The following is a 20,434-nucleotide window of genomic DNA, read 5'->3' as shown; positions in this document are numbered from 1 at the left end:
TCCTTAAGAACACAAACAGGGGACCATGTACGTTACCCTGAACTTCATTTCCACGTGCATGCTTTAATGTTCCCATTTGTGTCCTTATACGACAAAGTTTCCCATCTGAAACATTTGTGGATAAGAGACTGTGCTCGAGAAAAAAAATGACAAAATGCTTCTAAAAATGGATTCATGAAGGACGACCACACTCTAAATTAAAAATGGAATTTCTGATGAAGGTGCTAATGGGCAAAGTCTCACAATCTTAACAGTAAAGATGACTTTTTAATGGAGACAGTGGCACCTCATTTTCTGCCGAGCCTTACAACATTAATCATTGTTGTTTTTTTTATTTTAACGACAGATTTGAGATTTGAGACTTGAACCATTTGACCTTCTCGAGTCCACCTTGCTGTATTTAATGCTTATACAAGCACCTGAAAGTTACAGAGTTCTACAAACTAAACAAAATGTAGTTTTTAAAATAGGGACTGACTCCTGTGTCCACAATATACACACTGTTGCATTTTCATATCCTTGTGGGGACATCTAATTGACATAATGCTTTCCCTGGACTCCTACCCTAACCCTGACACTAAAACCACAAAAATGTCTTCAAACTTGTGCGGATGGGGATTTTGTCCCCATAACGGCCGTTGGTCCCCACAACTACAGTAAATTTACAATTTTTGTTCCCTCAAGATATGTAAAGATGGTCCAAATACACACACACAGACACATAACCATCATTTTAGGTCACAATTTGCATACCTCTTGGAGAGCCATTGCTTAAATATTTTTCAATTCTGTCCGATTTGTCTTTTTGACCGATTTAATTTGACTGATTTGTTTGTGTGTGTGCAGCCTCCCCGATGGTGCCCTGAGGCACAAGCACAGTCTGCTGTCTGTATTACTGAAAAGAGTAAAGTGCAGGTCATGCCTGGGCTGCCACAGAAAAACGGCCGGGCAGACTCCCTCATTCAGGGTTTAATCCAGTCCGTGTCTGCTTATTAGAGTGGAAAGAGGGCAGTGTGAATGCGTGTTACTGCACAGCCCAAATTCAACCTCCCTTTCATCTGTCTGGGCAGACTCATAAGATATTCTCAGTGGTGACAACACTACACTCGTTCTGTCATGACAGTCAGGGGCATCTGTCTGAGATACACCATAATTATTTATGTGCAAGAAAGCAAAGCAGAAGTTCAGACGCTTTCATCCAATAAGGCACTCGGAGATGAGTGTTTTTGAAATATTAAAACAGGCTTCTTATATAACAGCATTCTATCAAGTGAATAACACATTATCATATTTATGGATTTGAAAAAATATCATTTGGAAGAGCAGAAAGGATGCCAGAGCTAAAATTAGAGATCTAATCTTAGCAGAAATGCAGACAGCAAAGGTTCACCACTGATGTGCTTCTCTTTTCTATATTATTCTGTAGAATTCACCGAGGCAAAAACAAAGGTCCTAAATGGATGGACATGATGATATTTAGCACTGACAGTCATCTTGTCTTAGCTTGACCAGTTACTTTTGTTTGAATTTTCTGCTTCTCTTCTGATTTCCGAATCTTTACCTACCACTGACTCTGTGACAAACATTCACTTTTTGACTCTTTAGCCCCCCAACAGCAGGATACAGACAGAGAAAAAGACACAATTATTAACTGACATGCTCTTAGGAGCCATCGAGTATAAGGAGGACTGGGATAATGAGGAAGAGGACAAAAAAATAGGCAACATGAGGTTGTGGTCTTTGAATGGCTTGCCCCTGAGATGAATGGGATGGTGTTGCCATGGAGATCGAGCCGTATCCTGTCCCCTTAGAGAGGAGATGAGCAGGTGCAGAGAGGACCCACAAAAGCTAGAGCTTGATTAGTAAAGCACTAAGGCTTTCACTGGTTACAAACAGTGTCACACTCACATAATGACCCCTCTGTACTCAGAAAAGGTGGCAAGAGAGAGCTTGTATCAGGGTATAATGATACAAATGGTACAAGGAAGGATGGTTCTGCAGAGTTTTTAGAAGTTTTGTTATATAGGGAACAAGAAATGTAAAAAGCAAAAAAGTATTTGTGACCCTGAAAGAGCTTAAAGCTTGGTTGCATAGAGAATGAAAGTGAGAGACACGGAACACAAAGAAATAAGAAATTTCTTTGCATTTTTTATGTGATTACATATATGAAATATTTATTCTCTGGTAAAAAATTGAAATAAAGATATGGCTTACATTCGTGGCATGTGGAACGGGGCCCAGTGAGCCTGGGGCTACGGAGCTGTAAATATAAGCTGAGTAAAATGATTATTGAATCTATAAGCATATTACCTGAACACTACTGTTGCCTATGGTGGTGGCCCTTTTAACCCGTCTGACTGATCCTATTGCTTCACCGAGTAACAGGGCCAACCGGCGCTCCATGTTAGCTTGAAAGGTCCTCTCACCCACTTTCTGGTCCAGCACACCCAGGAGTACTACATATACACACACAGCAGAAGTAATATGCTCTGTAGTAACTGCTTTACATGAACTGTAAGACTGACAAAAATCATTCAAAATCATTATACCTGTTCTAACCCAGGAAGAGCGAAGCAGTTGGCTGGTGTTCAGCTCTGGATAATTGAAAGCTAGTGGAAAAAATTATAAAATTAATCAATAAGTGCTGTGACCTTTACTCGTATTCATTGTTGGCGATCACAATCAGAGTACGCTCAGAATTTCCAGCTAACCCAGATACAGAACTGATAATATGAAAATGGAAATAGTTCAAATACAGTCAGTACGGTACTCACGCTCAGCGATCTGCAGCACAGGAAAGCCCATGTAATAGCTGAATTCCACCATAGTGAGTTTCATTAGAGCACTGCTGATCTCTGACCCCATCAGATAACTCCTTGAACTGCGAACAGTGAAAGTAATGTCCACCGGTTTCCTCGCTAGTCCTTGTTCCTCGTATATGGGAGCAGCCATGGTGATGTTTACAATCTGAAACACAGTGGTAGTGTTACAGGAAACAGAAAAAACACATATTAAAACGAACAAAACATTTTCTATCTTACCTGTGTCTTAAAGACCTACAATTAAATTCCCTCTGAAAAGAGAACTACATAACTATGTGATCAAATAACCTCTTTAGTAACAAAAAATAATCTTCTTTAATACTCAACAACTAGAGCATGAAGCACTTTAAAAAGAATTAGCCATGTGAAAAACACTTGGGTCATGCTCATGAGTTATGGTAAGATGAACAACGAGTAGACCAAGGAGTGAAGTATAGCGTCCACAAGAACACTTGGGTCTAAATCCTTGCCTCTAATTATAAGCTCTGTGCTGCATTTATTTGGCAATAACTATCATAACCCAAAATGACCATAAGCATCCATACTTTGGAGAGACAGAGCACTTAGTTGCTCCTTTCCAAAAGAAGCAAAATGCAGAGCGATGGCTTTTGCTCCTGCAAAATTGCATTACATGGACGTTACATTGTGTCTGCTATTACAGTGCTTCTCAGTAACATGTGCAGCATTCTCTGTAGAGATGCTGTCTGTGGTTTGATGAGGTTGATCCAACCTTGAAAAGACAGGCGATGGATTTCAGAACACAAGGAAGACTCCAGTGTTTTCTTTTCTTATAATTGACTTTTTAATCTTACAGAATAGCAGAGCTTTGTTCTTTGAGTATTACTTCCTCTTGAGCTCTCTGTTTTGATTTTTCTATAATGCTCATAAAACACTGCCAATTACAAATATTTTACTTTCAGCCTTTTTAGATAATAACAAGATAAATCTGTAAATACACGCAGTGCATAAAGAATCCCACAGATCAGTGAGTGAAATGACTTGATTTGTATTGGTCAGCTTAGTGAACAAACAACATTTTCAGCTTTTTTTCTTTGAGTAAAAACTCGATATTTTTAAAGCCTTTTTGTTGTATTTGGTCAAGTTGATAAGAAATTAAATATTTCATTTTTTCAGATTCTTTCAGATCCTAAGCCACAATGAAAGCATCCTAATGAAAACATCCCAGCTGGAATGCACCTCCCTGACTGCCCATGGCTTCCCTCACTTTGTGCCACTCACATGCACTGTGAAATTAGTCGACTCCTTTGATCGCCTGCGGACTTCAGCGAAGGCCCTGGTCAAACCTCTCTCGATGCTCTCACTGAAGTTGCAGAACCGCACGTCTACGTGGCCAGGAACAAACTGCAACACTGCACAGACGAATTGAATACTTTCTGACTGAGCTTAAAAAATAAAGGTCAAATTCTGCTAAATGCTTCAAGTGCCCTCGGAAAAAGACTCAACAAAAGGTCATTTACCTGAGTGGACTTGATAATTTCTATCTGGCGTCGACCAGTTTGGAGAAACAGACAAGAAGCGGCGCCCCGACCTCCTCAGTGCATTGACGACAGACATGCCTGTGTACACGACAGGACCCGACACCGCTCGAAACACAAATTTTGGTGGTGGATCAACAACCTACATTAAGAAAGCAGAAATTAATTGTATTAAAGAGACACACTGTACATTAAGTAACTTATGCTAAATAGGCTGTGTATCGTCTGGAACTCAATGTGACAGAAGTGGTCTGGCTGAGTTTGTATGTGGCGCTGTGACAATCACAAAAACACCCCAACACAAACATAGACTATACTTTTAACACATAAACGTACCACCAATTTACACCCACACTCTGTGTGAGCCACTACAACTCCGTTCACTCAATTGCTCAAAAATCTAACAACATCTAGCTCAGTAGGTAGCGTGGTCGCCCCATGATCGGAAGGTCGGGGGTTTGAATCCACTGAATGGCTACCCCGAGGAACCCCCTGAGCAATGTACCATCCCTACACACTGCTGGGCACCTGAATAGTGGCTGCCCACTGCTTCACTGAGTGAATGGGTTAAATGCATCAATAAAGTATACATTATTATTATTGTTATTATGATCCGTCCATTCGCTTCCACTTATCCTTTTCAGGGTCGCGGGGGGCGCTGGAGCCTATCCCAGCTGTCACAGAGCACGAGGCGGGGTACACCTTGGACAGGTCTGTCGCAGGGCTAACACACAGAGACAGACAAGGATTCGCACTCACATTCATGCCTGCATTCACACCTGGGCAATTTAGATAGTGGGGATAGGTTAATTAACCTAAGTGCATGTCTTTGGACTGTGGGAAGAAGCCGGAGTACCCAGGAAGAACCCACGCTAACACGGGGAGAACATGCAAACTCCACACAGAAAGACCCCGGGCTTATGGTGGAATTGAACTCAGGACCTTCTTGCTGTGCAGCAACAGCGCTAACCCATTTTCCCCCCATATTTTTCTTAATTGCAAAAAAATGGTTGACACCTTGCATTATTTAAAATATATGGAAATATGTTTAATAAACTTACTTGCAGTTCCACTGATTTGTTAAATTCCCCTTTCAAAATGTCTCTGACCTGAGATTTAGCATATCCTACAGTGGCCCCGGCTGGAAAACCTTGTGAAAAAAGCACAAGCTAATGGTCAATGTCTCTCTCATACTCTGCTGTCTATGAATAACTCTTTCAAGCACAGTTAAGTAAGACAAAACACATTAAATGCCTAACTTACCGATCCTGATCAAATAAGCGGGTTTGTTAACGTTGCAGAGGTACGATCTTGATGTTGGTGCTATAGCTGTGATTTTACCAACAGTGGTAGAGATGATGTTGACAATAGTTGAGGCTTCAGAGGTGGCAGTAATTCTGCTTGTGGCTTGATGGGGAGTAGTTGTGGCAGGTGTACTTGTGGGTGTAGTAGAGACTTTATTAACTACACTACTGGTTGGGATATAGGTCAGTGTTGCTAGGGTGTCAACTCCATCTTCAGTCACCCCCTGATCACCCATCACAAATGGAGGGGGCAGAGTCACATTCTGAGGCGTGGATTCAGTTGAAACTATAGTTGCATTGAGAGTTGGATCATTTGTAAAAGCAGACTCTTCAGGAGCTAATTCTGTTGTACCGGCTGTGCTATTGGCAGCAGGCTCAGTGGGAACAGGGGAGAAGTCTATAGTTGCAGTTAAGACAGCAGTTGCATCCATAGTACTTTTTGGGGGAGACTCTGTAACATACCAATGAACATACGTAAGAGAGGAGGCAACATTTAAATCGTCTGCCAGCAAAGGCGTTGTACTTGGCTGCACAGCTTCTGTAATTGAAGTGCTATCCAGGCCAACGTTGTTTGTATGTGCAGACCAATCTGTGGTGGACACCTGACCATCCGAAGAAGAAAAGGAGTGGAGGGAATGCGTTGGGACTATGGAAGGATCAAGAAAAGGCTGAGAGGCATTGGCCACCTGAGGACTCTCCTCTGTGGTTACTACAAAGCTCGTTTCATCATGAGGCTCAAGCCCCGAGAGATCACTGGAGGACTCCTCTTCAATCACTTTTGTATCATTGCTGAAGCTGTTGTTAGGTGTGCTGTCTGTAGTACTGATGGACACCACAGTAATGTTCCCCCTGTGTTCAGCTCCGCTTTCTGAACCGTTATTCTCCTTGGTCAGCTGATTGTTATAATATTCCAAGCTGTTCATGTCTGGCAAAAGGACATCTGTCGGTTGAATTGTGTACGTATCTGACCAATCTACGTCTGAAATGTCAGGCACGTCACTGTTAGGTGTTGGAGTAGGTTCCAGGGAAAACTGAACTGTTGCTGAAAATGAGGAAGGATAAATAGATCTAGGAGAAACTACGGTGCTGTACGCTGTCACGAGGCTGGGGGAAGGGGAAACGTACAGAGGATTCAGGGATGAGGGAGATATGCCCACTCTGGAAGGGAAGGACGTGTCATAAGTTTCTGTATAGTCTTCTAGATCATATGAGTCAGAGGGCACCTTGGTGACCAGAGAATAGTCTTCTCTATCTGCATTGAAAAAAGACATCGTCTCCAAGTAGTCCCCAGACCCCCAGTCTACTTCCATGGTGTTGGTGGGGTAGAAGTCCTCTGGAGAGAGCTCTGTGGGTTCAGATGAAGGTGATGCAGGGTGGGGGGTGATGAAAGGCACCTTGTAGCCAGGAGACTGAATCTCATCTGGGTTGGGTAGCATGTTTATATCATATGCATGTTTGTTTTCCAGTGGGGGATTACTGGAGCTCAGCTGGTCTGCATGCATTGGTTTCATATGTGAGTCCTCTGCTAAAAGGTCTGTGAAAGTCTGAATAGGTGGCCCGAGAGGCCCTTCAGGTTGGAAGGTCATCCTTTTCTCAGAATTAAGACCTAGCTGGGGTGTTGGAGAAGGCTTTACTGATGTTATGGATATATTTTCCCAAGGCTGTAGCTGGGACTTTGTTTGAGCTTCTGAGAGAGATGACCTCGCCAGCTTCCAGCCTAAGGAGAGTTCAGCTGGTCGTTGAAACTGTGGACTAGACTCCCGCACAGGTACAGATGGTCTTAAGGTTGGAGTCGTCAGAGTGTGTGGCTCTTCTGCAGAGGCATCTCTTAACATGATGACTTTGGAGTTTTCATATGCAATATGCCCTCTATGAATGTTATCAGCAGTCCGAACTTCATGGCTTGGTTCAGGATTGGATGGAAGGGCACCAGGTGAGTCTAGACTCTCAAAGGCAGTATAATGCGAGTCAGGTAAGGCTAATGGTGATGATGTAGGACTTTGGATATCTCCAAGAAATCCCATGGGATCATGTGTAGAGTCCAAAGGAGATTCATCTGCAGAGGAACAAAGACAATGCTTCGTATCAGTACAGGAAACATAGGGAAACTCATATATAGAGACAATGACTGAAAAAGAGGCTAATTCTAAAGAAATCATTTTACCATTTAATTTTTATTGCTGAAAATGGTTGTTTCAGTAATAAAAAGACAAAGAAATACCCTGCTGAGCATGAATCTCATATCAGCCCTATGAATCAGTAACTGTAATTTCATCCCTTGTGAATGTTTACTTTGTACTCTGGTCTGTTAACAGGAATGAAGGAGTGTGATGGAGTCAGTGTTGAATGTGTGATTTTTGCCAAAAAAGTGTGTTTAAACTGTTGCACACCGAGCCAAGATGAGAGCAAACACGACTTTTCACGGCAGACAGGGAGGCTACCTACTCTAAGCCATGTTGTAACTGGACCGGCATTGAATTAGTGAACATTGGTGTTATGTTTACTGGTGTCGAAATGGCCAACATCAACTGTATCATCTATAAGGGTTTAAAAATATATAATGGAAGGACATCATAATGGAACAGGGTCCATTATGATGTCCATTTGCAACAAACAGTGAACATGAAGACAATGCACCCGGATGAATTTATACTTACAATAAATCAATACTATATTTAAAATAGCTTGATCAGATTTAAATTTCAGATCGATAAAGTGGAGATAGCTTCCCAGAAAACCTTTTGACTGTATGTCACCTAAAGCCTGTACATAGATCAGTTCTTATCAGTATCAGACTCCTGAGAAAAATAATTAGACAGTCACTAGTTTAACTCTCCTTTGCTTAAGTGGCTACAAACAAACAGACAAAAACCAAAAACTAAAGAAAATGTCATTAGAATAAAAGAGCAAGGACGGTCTCACAGGCTAATGATGTGAAAATCATTGGGGAAGCAAAGAAAAGCTGACAGATTTCTTTGGTTCCAGTTGTGAATATGCTGACATACACGCACGGACCATATGTCTTAAGATTTTACCAATGAACTCTCGAGAGTGCATTTGAGACCCTTTTTCATGGCACCTGATCTCGAACTGATGGATGGTGCAATTTTCAGCTCATCAGCAAGCCCCTCTACAGCGTGCACACAACATTAAAATCATTAAGGCCGACTTTTGAGCAGTCAAAATGCAGAAATAGCAAATGCCGCTTACGCAACGCATTTCAAACTCTATTTAGGTGCCAAAGCACTCCATATTGCGTAACAAAGTACATGCACATCATGCATGATTTAATTTGGGAAGAGTCTTGATTACAAGCCACTGCCTGGCATATTTAACACTGCCTACATGAACTGGAACAATTCTTTAATTATTAATGGAAAATAGATGTTTTACACTTATCTGCATATGTTTGCCTCTTTCATATACCCAAATATGTTTCACCAACCTTAATGCATGGCAGTCTTACTAACACTGTGCAAGAATTTAACAATGTCAGTTAAACATAACTATTATCCATTACCAGCCTTGTTGCTAATAGTGGCCTATTATCAAATCAAATGATTTTACCAGTGTTAATGGCAGCTGTTTATCTGTTGTGATGATTTAATTGTCCACTGACTGAACTGACTGAAAAACACGGTTATAAAAATGAAGATGTCTTTGTTTCACGAGTTTATGGCGGAAAATCATCACAACAAAAAAACCACAGATAATCAGAGACCGGATGACTTAGTGTGCCTGCTTACAATAAATGATATGTTTATTAATGCTGTTGGGTTTATGGATAGCTAAATGACTTGATGCAAGGCTCACGTCTGCACTGAGCCTTACAAACAAACTCTTTTCAATAAACTTGGTGCAGACTGTAAGTCTTAAATTTGTCACTGAAAGTAGGTCTTGAACAGAGCAAGACTTCAAAGACACCATTGTTGTCATTGCCAGAAGCTAGCCACCAACAGCCTCTACATAGTGACTCAGCAGCAGCTGCAAAGGCTGCTGCTTTTTGTAGTTCACAGACGCTCTGCAGAATCATGCACTCTTGAAAATAGCCACAGAATAAGCTAAGGGAGAAGACTATTTTTAACAGCGCTAGTGCAGATCGCTTAGCAAAAACATCAACAAAAATGAATGCATTTTGGGGCCATCATCTCCAATTTACTGCATCGAGTCATACAAGCAGACGCCTCTGGCTTGGCCCAGGAGAAATCTCGTAGCTTAATTATAACCTACGCTGGTACCTTAATCAAGTCAACATGCTAGCATAACAGAGCATGCTGGAAAGGACTTGGAAAAGAAAAGCCAAGTCTTTCTTCTGTGAAGGCTAGTCTGTCTTGCACATTTTCCAAGATTCTTGGTTTCTGTGCCAAATCTTTGAACCCACAGGGATGTAACACACAGCTGGGCAGACGCATGTGTACACTGCACTGAGCACACAATAACAGGAGAAACACTAAAATAGAAGGACTCGCGGCATCTAGTCATCTAGTCTCTACAGAGAACACAGCAGAGAAATGAAAGTCATTCTACAGTGGCAGCAAATCTTTTATAGGTAACTGTGAGAAAGATGCTATTTTAACTGCTAAATAACTCTTAATTAAGTCAAACTCATTTGGCTGTGAACAAAAAGATGTTTGGAGCTACAGATATATAAAACAAGAAGCAAAGACAGTGCAGACAAGCTTTATATAAGAGCATGTTGGACAACAATGCTGATGTTTGAGGTCACGCTGTTAAACAAGACCTCAAACTGTCACCTCATTTCAACACACCATTACAGCGACACAGTGTTTCATATACAGTCACATTTGTGATTATTAACCAAAAACAGATTACTGACAAAAACATCTAACACAAAAACAATGATTGACAGGAGAATGATGATAACAATGATAACTGCAGAGATGTCGGCGATGGTGATGATGATAATTATCACGGTGGTAAGTAAAGACGGGATGAAGGAAAATGGACAGCCAACATTTAATTACTGATGTATTAGAACAAATCTAACAACACTAACATGCAAAAGCTGAATTACAAACATACAAAAAATTGACTATCTGTAATACTTAAATATGCACAGTCTACATACTTGAAGGCTAATCGTTGATGACACCCTCGGCTCAGTGTGACAGACAGCAGCCCGAGTTAGGGCTAACATTACAGAGCGCAAAAAAAATGAACAATGGACTAGAAGGCTATCGTGCGCTACCACCTGTTCCCTGAAAGAGGAGCGCGTCACACTCGGCTGGCCGCTCATTGCTCGGCCTGCCTGTGAAATGATTAAGCACTGACCTTACAGATAAATTGCGCAGTATTTTATACCTGCACAGTTGGTGTGGAGCACCCACAATTTTATTGTACATGTACAATGACAATAAAGACTGTCCTATTCTATTCTATTCTAATTTAACATACAGAATCTGCTGATTGCTTTTCATCAACAACAGGCGCTTGAGTGAAAACTTTTCCATATTCAAGCAAGTGATGGCACAAAAATAACACTCTTTCTGTGATCTGGATGGTTTGTTCAGCTTCCGTTTATACAGGCAGCTCTGGGGTTGAACGACTGCCAGCAATCATGTAAAAAAGGTTCTGACAAGAGAGGGATTATTACCGATGGTGGCTGATGTAATGATCCTCTCTAAAATCCCTCCAATCAAAAACAGAAGAGACTGCACTCAAGGCAGAACCTACTTCAAGTTTTTTAAGTAGCATCAGACCAGTGACCAGTGTGCAGGTTGCATAATCGATTACACATTTATCCATTTTAGCCAAACCGCACAAAAAGCCGGTTGATTTGTACGAGCATGATGCAGCGATAAAAGTTTAAATATTTTATGCAGCATTTTAATTTAAACCGTCAGATAAACATAATTTTAAGGAATTTTGAGTGATTGCAAATTTGAATGATTCTCTGTTTTGAATTAAGTTTACAGAGTAAAAGTGTATAAAGGAGAAAAGATAACAACGTACAATAACTGTACTTTACACACACACAATAGTAAAGCCTACATCATGAACACACACACACACACACAAAGGAAATCCTCCAAGTAAGCTGAAATGTGATTTTGCCTTCGGTGTCTGCTTATGAAAACAGTTCCCAGGGCCCAAACAAAGAGCTGATAATGCCTCTCAGCAGACAGCACTGCGCTGGAACTGAATCGGAGAAAATACCTTTCACTGGTCTCCTTTACTCAGCCAGACTCGAGGCTCACATAGACTGAAAAATGCATTTTAGAATTATGCTTTTACATTTTCCACATTGTTTTTTATTAAAAATGTATAATGTAAACTAAGAAAGATATTTATAAAAAAGTGGCAAACCCAATCCATTATAATTGTACTGCACACACACAATGCTGAAGCTCATAATAATTAAAACAAACCGATCCTGCTAGCAAAAATGTTATTTTGACATTCCTGTCTTCACATGAAAACAGATCCCAAGGCCCAAAGAGGGGACCTAATAATGCCTGTCAGCAAACAGCACTCTTGTTGACGTCTGGAACAGAATCAGAGAAAATACCTTTCACTTGTCTCCTTTATTCAACGAGACACTGTGCTCACATATAAACAGAAAGAGGGAATAATGCAATGACTCGGTGCTCCAGAAAAATAGGATTTGGGATGTAAGAAGTGACAGACGTAAGCATGTCTGCGAGGGCATTTTCAGGAGCCGAAAATAATAATTAATGCGTTCCTGTCTCCATCTGCTTTAATCCAAGTCGACGAGGATGAGTATGCATATTTTTGAGTGGAAGAGACTCAGCAAACAGTCCACACTAAAGGAAAGTAACATGAGTCTTTATACAAAAAAACTAATAAAAATCTACAATTATTCCACAAAGATATGTGGTCCTGCTGTACTGGTCAGAGCTGATTTTACAGGGAAATTTTATAGGAACCGATTACTGGAATACGGTTACTTAAACAATATGAATCAGCCAAATAGCAACACAAAGATGTGTTTGTAAATACACACACAGCATAGACATTAATCCATGCAAGCACATATGTCTATTTAAACCAAGAAACTTGAGATACCAGTGAAGGAGTGCTATAACAGCACAATTTCCTGTGTTTGCCAGATTCGTTTTTGCTAAAAAAGAAAGTAATTTAATGGCAGTATTATTCGGGGGGGAAAGAGGACAGAAGAAAGGGTCTTTTTAGCATTAATGTTAACTACACCCCCACACATGGTTCTGTTTTCAGCTCAGCCCGTTGCGTGACTGGCGCTTTTCAGTTGGCAGGAGCCGTGTATGTTGAGAGCAGTCATACAATCAGTGCTGACGTTTGGTTTATCAGGGAAGCTTTTAAGATGGGAAAGATTTAATTGTTTTTATCAGCAGAGTTCTATTAGATCAGTGTCTCTGCCAAAACTAAAGAAGCTCCCCTGACAGAAAAAACCCAAATCTCAGAGCTATAGAGGGTACATTTATTATAAACACACAGTTTATGCACTGCAGACACTTGTTGAAGTCAGCTTACACCAAGCAGCGGAAGATTAAAGAACAGACTTAAATCAACAAAGTACGGCCTATAAACAGAAACCAGATACAAATGTTACAGTTACCGACGAGAGTCAAATAAAGGAAATAAATGAAACTTAACATTAAGTTTCATAGTTAGAGAGACTGTTCTGATTTGACCAAAAATGAACATGAGACCTGACTGGGGTCATGCCTGCACTTAAAATACCATCAAATATTAATGTGACCTTTGTTTTTGTTTTCTTTTTCCTGAGGGAATACTTGTTTTTAAGACAACAGCAAGGTGGGCATAAAAAGAGAGATGGGTTCACCATAGAGAAGGAGGTTATGATGATGTATTTGAATATTTAACTTGAAATCTGGACACGCTCATTCACTTTTAAAGTCTTGATTTTCTTTAAAGACTGGAAGGTATCAGTCAGCAGCCTCTTCTATTTTGTCTCATTACACTCTCAGACGTTACGTTCTGGATTAACAAACACTGTCTGCTGGGCGAGGTTAAGTTCCCTATAAAGCTCGTAGGAAGCTGCTTTCAAATAACTAATTTTGTCTGAAGGGTTTGGTCAAATGCTTACTGTTTGGCTTCTAAGTGGGTGCAGTAATCCTGAAAGGGCCAAAACAAAATGATTTAGCCTGGAGAAGCTGAAAGAAGGCCGTGCTGAACCGAGCCATCTGCTCTGATAAATATATAAATAATCAGCTGCAGCTCATCAGAGCAGATTTGGGCTCAGCGCAATATGGCCTCAATGTGGCCTCCTGTCAAATTATGAACTCTGCATTGCACATTTTAAGCTCCTGACACTGGCAGACTGTTAGTATAAGAAACTGTAGGCAAAGTCAGGGAAATGTATTTAATAATGAAAGTTTTACAACTCTGTGTTTCTGTAACCAATAACTTTTGCAGAGGAAGGCAGCCAAGTTCTCGGTTTTCAACAACAATAAGACTATTTTTTATTAATTTCTCTCAAATCTAATCTTTAAAAAGCAGAATACAGAATATTGAACTGGATAGAATGCAATGTTTGCTTTGGTGCTGAATTTAATAAATATTATGCTAATAATCACATATGGAAGGAAGGAAGTCAATAGCAAACAGACAGTTCCTATAATATTACTGCAGCTATTATAATTCTGTTTTATACTATTTGAATATATCTGCTCCAAAAAATGGGCAAAATCTAATCCTAACACAATATTAATAAGTAATAATGTCTGGCTTTCAAAAAACAAACAACAAAAATCAACTAGTCTTTTTTTAAATAAGATGCTGTGTAGGTTCGTGATACTCTGGTGGAAAATTGCCTTGGTAACCCCCACCAAAAAAAAGGGTACACAAAATCACTACCAGATGTACATTCATGGGCCAGACTATGGCACCTTCACATCACAACCCACGAGCAAGATGCAGGTAATAGCAGGCAAGTGGAGAAGATTACACAAACTCGAGTGCAGCCATTGGCAGAACAGCCGACTATATCATAACTGTGATGTGTATACGTGCTATCAGACACGATTATCGAGAGAAATAATGACGTTAATAATAACACTGTAGACTTGAGTTAAATAGTCGTCAGTGTCACATCATTCGCTGTCTCTTGACCAGCTTCTACCACGCTCAGCAGAGCCAAATAATGCTAGGAGAGGCTAGTGAGTAGGCAAGGTCGGCCACTGGCTGCTTCCCAGGAGCTCGTTGTGCTCGGCCTCCAGGCCTGGTGAGTGCAAAAGTACCCATTGTTTGGCTTTTGATAGGTTCTAACCATTGATCTGCAACTGGCTTCCAGCTCTAATGAATAATGAATGCCCATATTGTCATCCCACACAGATCACATTTCACATGGAAACAGACTACACTGGTAATTAGACAGGACTTTGCTGGCCTGCAGCTTTCTATGCTGAACTTGCCAGGGATTGTGGTGTGGAGAGAGAGAGAGGTACTGCTGAGGTAAAATTTCAAGGGCATTTTATAAGTTTCGAACAGCATCTTCCATATTTTTCAATTCAGATATGAAATTTACATGCCGAACTATTTCTTTAACAGAAACTGTTAAGAGGAGAAGCCTGACAGAAGTCAGGACATGGGTCTCCTGTGTGGTGTTGGGTCTGGAGGAACAATAAGACGTCGGTCGCCATGCTCTATTTGACCCAGAAACTGAAAGAGGAAAGCTGTTAGACTGGTGACATCAGTGTTGATACAGACTACGGAAACTTGGAAAGCTGTCATGTTGCTGATGAACAAAGTGAAGTGAACAGTGATGGGTGAAGACCATGAGCAAAATGTGTGATCTCACAATCACAGCCTACAACTGAAGAACAGAACCTTTATTCCAAGCATTTTAGTTCCCAGTGCAGGATAACGAGTACGTATTTTACAGCCTCGTGTCACCAGATAAGAGCTAGAAAGTGTATCTGACATTAAAGTAGCTGTATGAGCAGCAATGGTTACACCTCTTAATTGTGTAAAAGAAATTTTCCTTTCAACAAAGCAGCAATATTTTTGTATTACACACCTAACACAATGTACAAATGTATATTAATCAGACCTTATTTTGCACTTCTGCTATCAGACCAACAAATATCCAAAAATTCCTATTGCTGAATTCTATTCATTTTCTTTTTCAATATTTATTTAAATACTTTTACAAAGCTTTGTTTGAGTTTTAGTCACAAGATAAAAACAACTTTACATTCCACAAAAAATAAGACTGCTCTGTAGTAGGCAGCCTGAACGTGGGCAGGTACCTGTACCAATCCAACTAGAAGGATAACTAGCAGAGCTAGTTCTTATACTCCATACCATTTCTGCTTTATCTGCAGAATCACAAGTTCTAATGAGAGGAACCAAAGTCCTTCCTCCTCAGGGGGCTCTACAAGATGCTGAGTTCCTAACTTCACTTTTCAAAAATAAATAAGTAAACAAATAAAATTTTGCCATAATGTTGATTTTAAAAAAAATGGAAAATGCTTAAAATGAAACAGGCTACTGTGGAAGATTTAGCAGCTGCCTGAGATTTGTCCAAATTAAAGGAGAAGTGTCTATAAGATGCTCCTGAAAGGGTCTTATTTAGTCAGCATCATCATCAATACCAATTTATCAAAATATAGGACATGAAGGATGAAAATGGCTAATAATGAATGCTGTTACTTTTTTGCTGGTGTTGTTATTTACTTCCTCTGTTCTGCCATGAAAACCAAAAATGTTAATTCTAAAAAAACAAAAACAAATTTTGAACGTTTGATCTGAAATAAGATTTAAAAATCTAAAAAGGAACTTTCAGATTTGATCAGTATTTTCCACAGAATTAGCCACTTGCTAAATAAATGAGAAAATAAACAGGTGAATTCTGACAAAACAAACAAAAAAAGAAACAAACAAAACAGCCTTAAAATGTTTAACCATAAACAAATAGATGTTAAACCATCGACGTATATCTAGCGTATCCTTTAGAAGGCTATCACAAGAAACATGTTCATCTCTGAATGCTAATTAAAAATGACAATCAAATGCAAATAACACACATGTCAATATATCAAACTTGCAATCAGATGTCGTGCTTTACCAAATGATTTGATAGTATTTTAGCTACACGCTGAGAAAAACTGCAATATAACAAATGGCTGATAGCCTGCGCTAAAAAGCTGCGAATGGAGGTGTTATCAAACAAGTGTGAGTTCAAGACTCGCTAATGCCTAATTTCCTGCACAAGGTTTTCACCCAGGCATTTAATACATAATCCTATTACCATCCAATATCATGAGTTTTTGGCTACCCTCTAAACACGGTCTTTTTCACTGGCCAGTGTGTTAGTGGGATAATGTCACTATCAATAAAATTAAGCCCGGACAAAGCACCCATCAAGTCGGAGGGTTTAGACACTTTCTCTTTCTACAGTTACTGGAAGTTGGTTTAACCCCAGACTCTGTGTACAAGAGGAACTGAGTCACTTCTGATTCAAGGATGTGTCTGTGTAGTCTTCAGTGTGACTGCATCAGGGCAGAAAGCCCTGTTCTCATGAAAATCACAACAGTGGTAAGTTCACACCGAAGCGAACTAACAGACAGAAGCTGTTTCCACAAATGAAGTGACAAATAAAAACGAATTCATGTATATTTCTATGAAACGGCTCATGACTTTGTCATTAAGGCCCTTTTTAAGGAAAAAGGTTAGCAATAGTGGCTTACACTTAAGGAAAGCAAGCTTATGACTGGAAGCTGACTGGTTAAGTTGGCTTATACACGGCCTGTAATAATAACAACCCCCAACTACATGAGTGACGCTGTTCAATGGCCCACAAAAAAGGCATCGCCTGGATGTGACTGGTTATAACAGTTGTCAGATATTGTTAAAATATAGCACATATTTGTAACAATGAACACATTATATAGAGAAACTGACTAATGCCTCGGGGCTTCCTATTTCTCTCTGACCAGTCATCAGGATGAGCAAGCGTAAGCTATACCAGAAGCAAACCAATCAAGATAAAGATCTTGATTGCACCCAGAATGGATCATGGATACATTAACACAATAGTATCACAAAAAGAGACAACATGTGTGTGAAATACTGACATTTGCTTTCAGGTTAATGCAGTTATTCAGTTAGATTAAGTGAAAATCACAAAAAAAGACTTAGAATTTGCAAATCTAACCATCAAAAGAATCCCAGATACACTCCTTGTAGCGTTCTTAATCTGAAATAAACATTAACGTGTGCCGATTCGATTTTTATTTGCAACTTGAACTCAATTGGAATATTATTTCTAAATGCTGTTCCTCAAAGCTACCTGAATGTTGGACACGATATTGATCCGTGCCACTTATGTAACACAAGGTACTTAGTGGATCATGTTGTGTGAGTCAGCAAAAAAAGAAAAGTGTTCTCTTACCTGCCCCAGGTAAGTCAGCTGCAATCACTATTAACAACACCGTTACCACCAGAAGCGCAGCACGTTGGCTGTGGGTGTGCATGAGAGCTTTGGGCATCACCACCAAACACACAGTGGAGACTAAACCTGCCATGGTACGGTGGGTGTCGAGTCAAGGCATGTCATCCGGTTAAGGAGAGAAGATTCACTCCAAAAAGACAATCGCAGGTTAGGTTTTTGCGAGCGCCTTAGTTTGCTCTTCTTCACTTTAAGGCCCCTTATTCCATCACATGTCTTTGTAGTGGAGAAAAACTGTTGAAAAGAAGCAACAGTGGGACATTTAAGAACAGCCTGCTTGAGTATCACTGTGTTAACTTAAGAATCCCCCAGTAAGCTGAAGAACAAGTGAAAACTACTTAAATCATTTCAAACCTGCAATTTTAGGGTAACATTAATAACAGATATCATTGGATGATTGGAGCAACACATTTTCTTTTATCCATGCCCTGGATCATTGATAAAAAGTGAGTATTTCCCTTATTTATCCTGCAGTTTTCACACTCATGGCCAAATTGGTCGTGAAAACAGCGACTATTATCCCATCAAATAAACAAAACAAAGCAACTTACTCCATATAAGGGGAACAAATCTGTAAGGAGGTCAAAAAAGCAAAAGACGATCCAGCACAGACCTCATCCCTCGGATGTATGGCTGGCTTTAAGACGCTCTCACAGCGGGTCTTATCATGATACAGTAGTCTCTTGTCCTACATCCCGTCCCGTTACTTGCAAGCTTAATGGTCATGTGGCTTTTCATTTAGCTAGACAAAGCAGGTTCCATCCCTCGTTTGAGTCTGACAGGAAAACGCTAAACGCTGCCTAGCCAAAATAATTTGATGATATATCCCAAAGCTTGCGCTCAGTGCATACATAAAGCGATTTTTCCTTCTCAATTCGCCCCCTGCCATTCCTGTAAGCCAGCTCATAGCTGCGCACACAGACTTACCAAGAAAGGGAGCTCCAACTCTATCAGTTCCTTTGTGAGCGTGAGGAGAGGATATCCTTGGATGAAATGCTGTGTGGAGCTCTGTCATTAACGTCCTCGTGCCCACCTGCGTGCCTTTGAAGTTTTTGCAGTGTATACGTGGTGTGCACGAACTGGCGACTGGCTTTCATCTGACACTCTTGGTAACAGTTACCTTCTCTCGTCCCGAGGATTGGGATAGCCCCGCCCTCTGACAGATCTGATTAGTTTCTAATTTGCTAAGGCGTATTCCCATTGGTTCAGCCTCTTTTCTGTCACGGTGGCCTTTTAAACATTAGGTTGGTCTTCGTCAGGAGGCGTCTGCGGCTTCCACGGCAACCTCACGCATTGATGCACTCACCCCAAGGTATAGCTATTATATTTTTATTGGCTGTATAGAGTTGACCTTCTTCCGCTACTGAGTTCAAACGAAAAATATTCTATTACCCTAATATGTAATTATATGCAGATCAGTTAACATTACATTTACAAGCCTGAGTCTTATCTTTATGGTGGTGAGACTTTGAAGGATCAAACAATTAATTCGTTTGTTTCTGTTGCTATTTAACACATTTCTGAAAACAAGTTAATGCTCTATGTAAAGATAAAATAAATATCCTTCTGGCAAAGACGGGGCCCAGTGGTGCAGCGTGTAAACGTTGCCCATTGCAGAGTTTTGTGGTTGCAAATAAATGGAGGTGATTAGCATACCTGATCACGTCAGCGCAAGTTTCTAAGTGAACATCATGGCGAACACCGCCACCTGGTGATGGTGTTGTGTGTAGCCAGTGCTGCCGATGTTAAAGCAGTTTCTTTTTACTTATTTCTCTCTGACTCTTGCTGTGGTCAGTGGATGAAAATGTCGTGAAAAACCTAACGTGACGTAGTAGCATTATGGTGTTTTAATCTCCATAAAATGTATGCGTGTAGCTAATGAGCAAAATAAAGTAGTTTAAATGGTTAAAAGGTGAGACTTCATTGTTTTCAGAGAATACTAAGACCTACATTATACTACCACATTGATATAACAGCTGTAGCTTGTGTGCAGATTCAAAAATGTGTAAATTTATGATGACCTTACACATTATATGGTATAAAATGGGCTCTGCCTGAACCATTTACAACTGTGAAATAAAATAAGGCAATAAATAAAAAATCTCTTTTATATGTTTTTTACAGACTGGAAGTTGGTTTCCAATTTTGTATATAGTGCATGACATGAAATGTTTCTTTCAAACTTGTGCATAAAATGTTGGTTTAATTGTAATACACAATAAGCCATGCCCAGACATTTTAATTAATTAATTCTAGATCACACACTGCAGTCAAACTGCACTTAATTCTGAGGTTTTGCAAGAGACAGTATGCTGGGTGCAAAGAATGAGCCTAACTCATGCACACACATATACCCCACAGTAGACAACAGGAGACCGA

The 20,434-nt window shown here is 40.1% G+C and overlaps 1 protein-coding gene across 1 annotated transcript in view; it reads right to left on the bottom strand.

The window, feature by feature from the left end:
- Positions 1 to 18,283, bottom strand: part of LOC308388947 (UPF0606 protein KIAA1549) — a 37,235-nt gene extending 18,952 nt beyond the window's left edge. Inside the window, exons 1-8 of the mRNA XM_080869984.1 lie at positions 17,999 to 18,283; positions 5,582 to 7,678; positions 5,380 to 5,468; positions 4,301 to 4,460; positions 4,062 to 4,192; positions 2,775 to 2,967; positions 2,550 to 2,609; positions 2,311 to 2,456 (exon numbers count right to left, since the gene is read on the bottom strand). Of these exons, the coding sequence (XP_080726110.1) occupies positions 2,311 to 2,456; positions 2,550 to 2,609; positions 2,775 to 2,967; positions 4,062 to 4,192; positions 4,301 to 4,460; positions 5,380 to 5,468; positions 5,582 to 7,678; positions 17,999 to 18,131 (3,009 nt within the window). The 5' untranslated portion in view covers positions 18,132 to 18,283. The remainder of the gene's footprint in view (positions 1 to 2,310; positions 2,457 to 2,549; positions 2,610 to 2,774; positions 2,968 to 4,061; positions 4,193 to 4,300; positions 4,461 to 5,379; positions 5,469 to 5,581; positions 7,679 to 17,998) is intronic.
- Between the last annotated feature and the right edge of the window lie 2,151 nt (positions 18,284 to 20,434).

This window comes from Rhamphochromis sp. 'chilingali', assembly GCF_963969265.1.
Source record: "Rhamphochromis sp. 'chilingali' genome assembly, chromosome: 2".
NCBI classification, from domain to species: domain Eukaryota; kingdom Metazoa; phylum Chordata; class Actinopteri; order Cichliformes; family Cichlidae; genus Rhamphochromis; species Rhamphochromis sp. 'chilingali'.
This window is presented reverse-complemented; position numbering and strand designations above follow the sequence as displayed.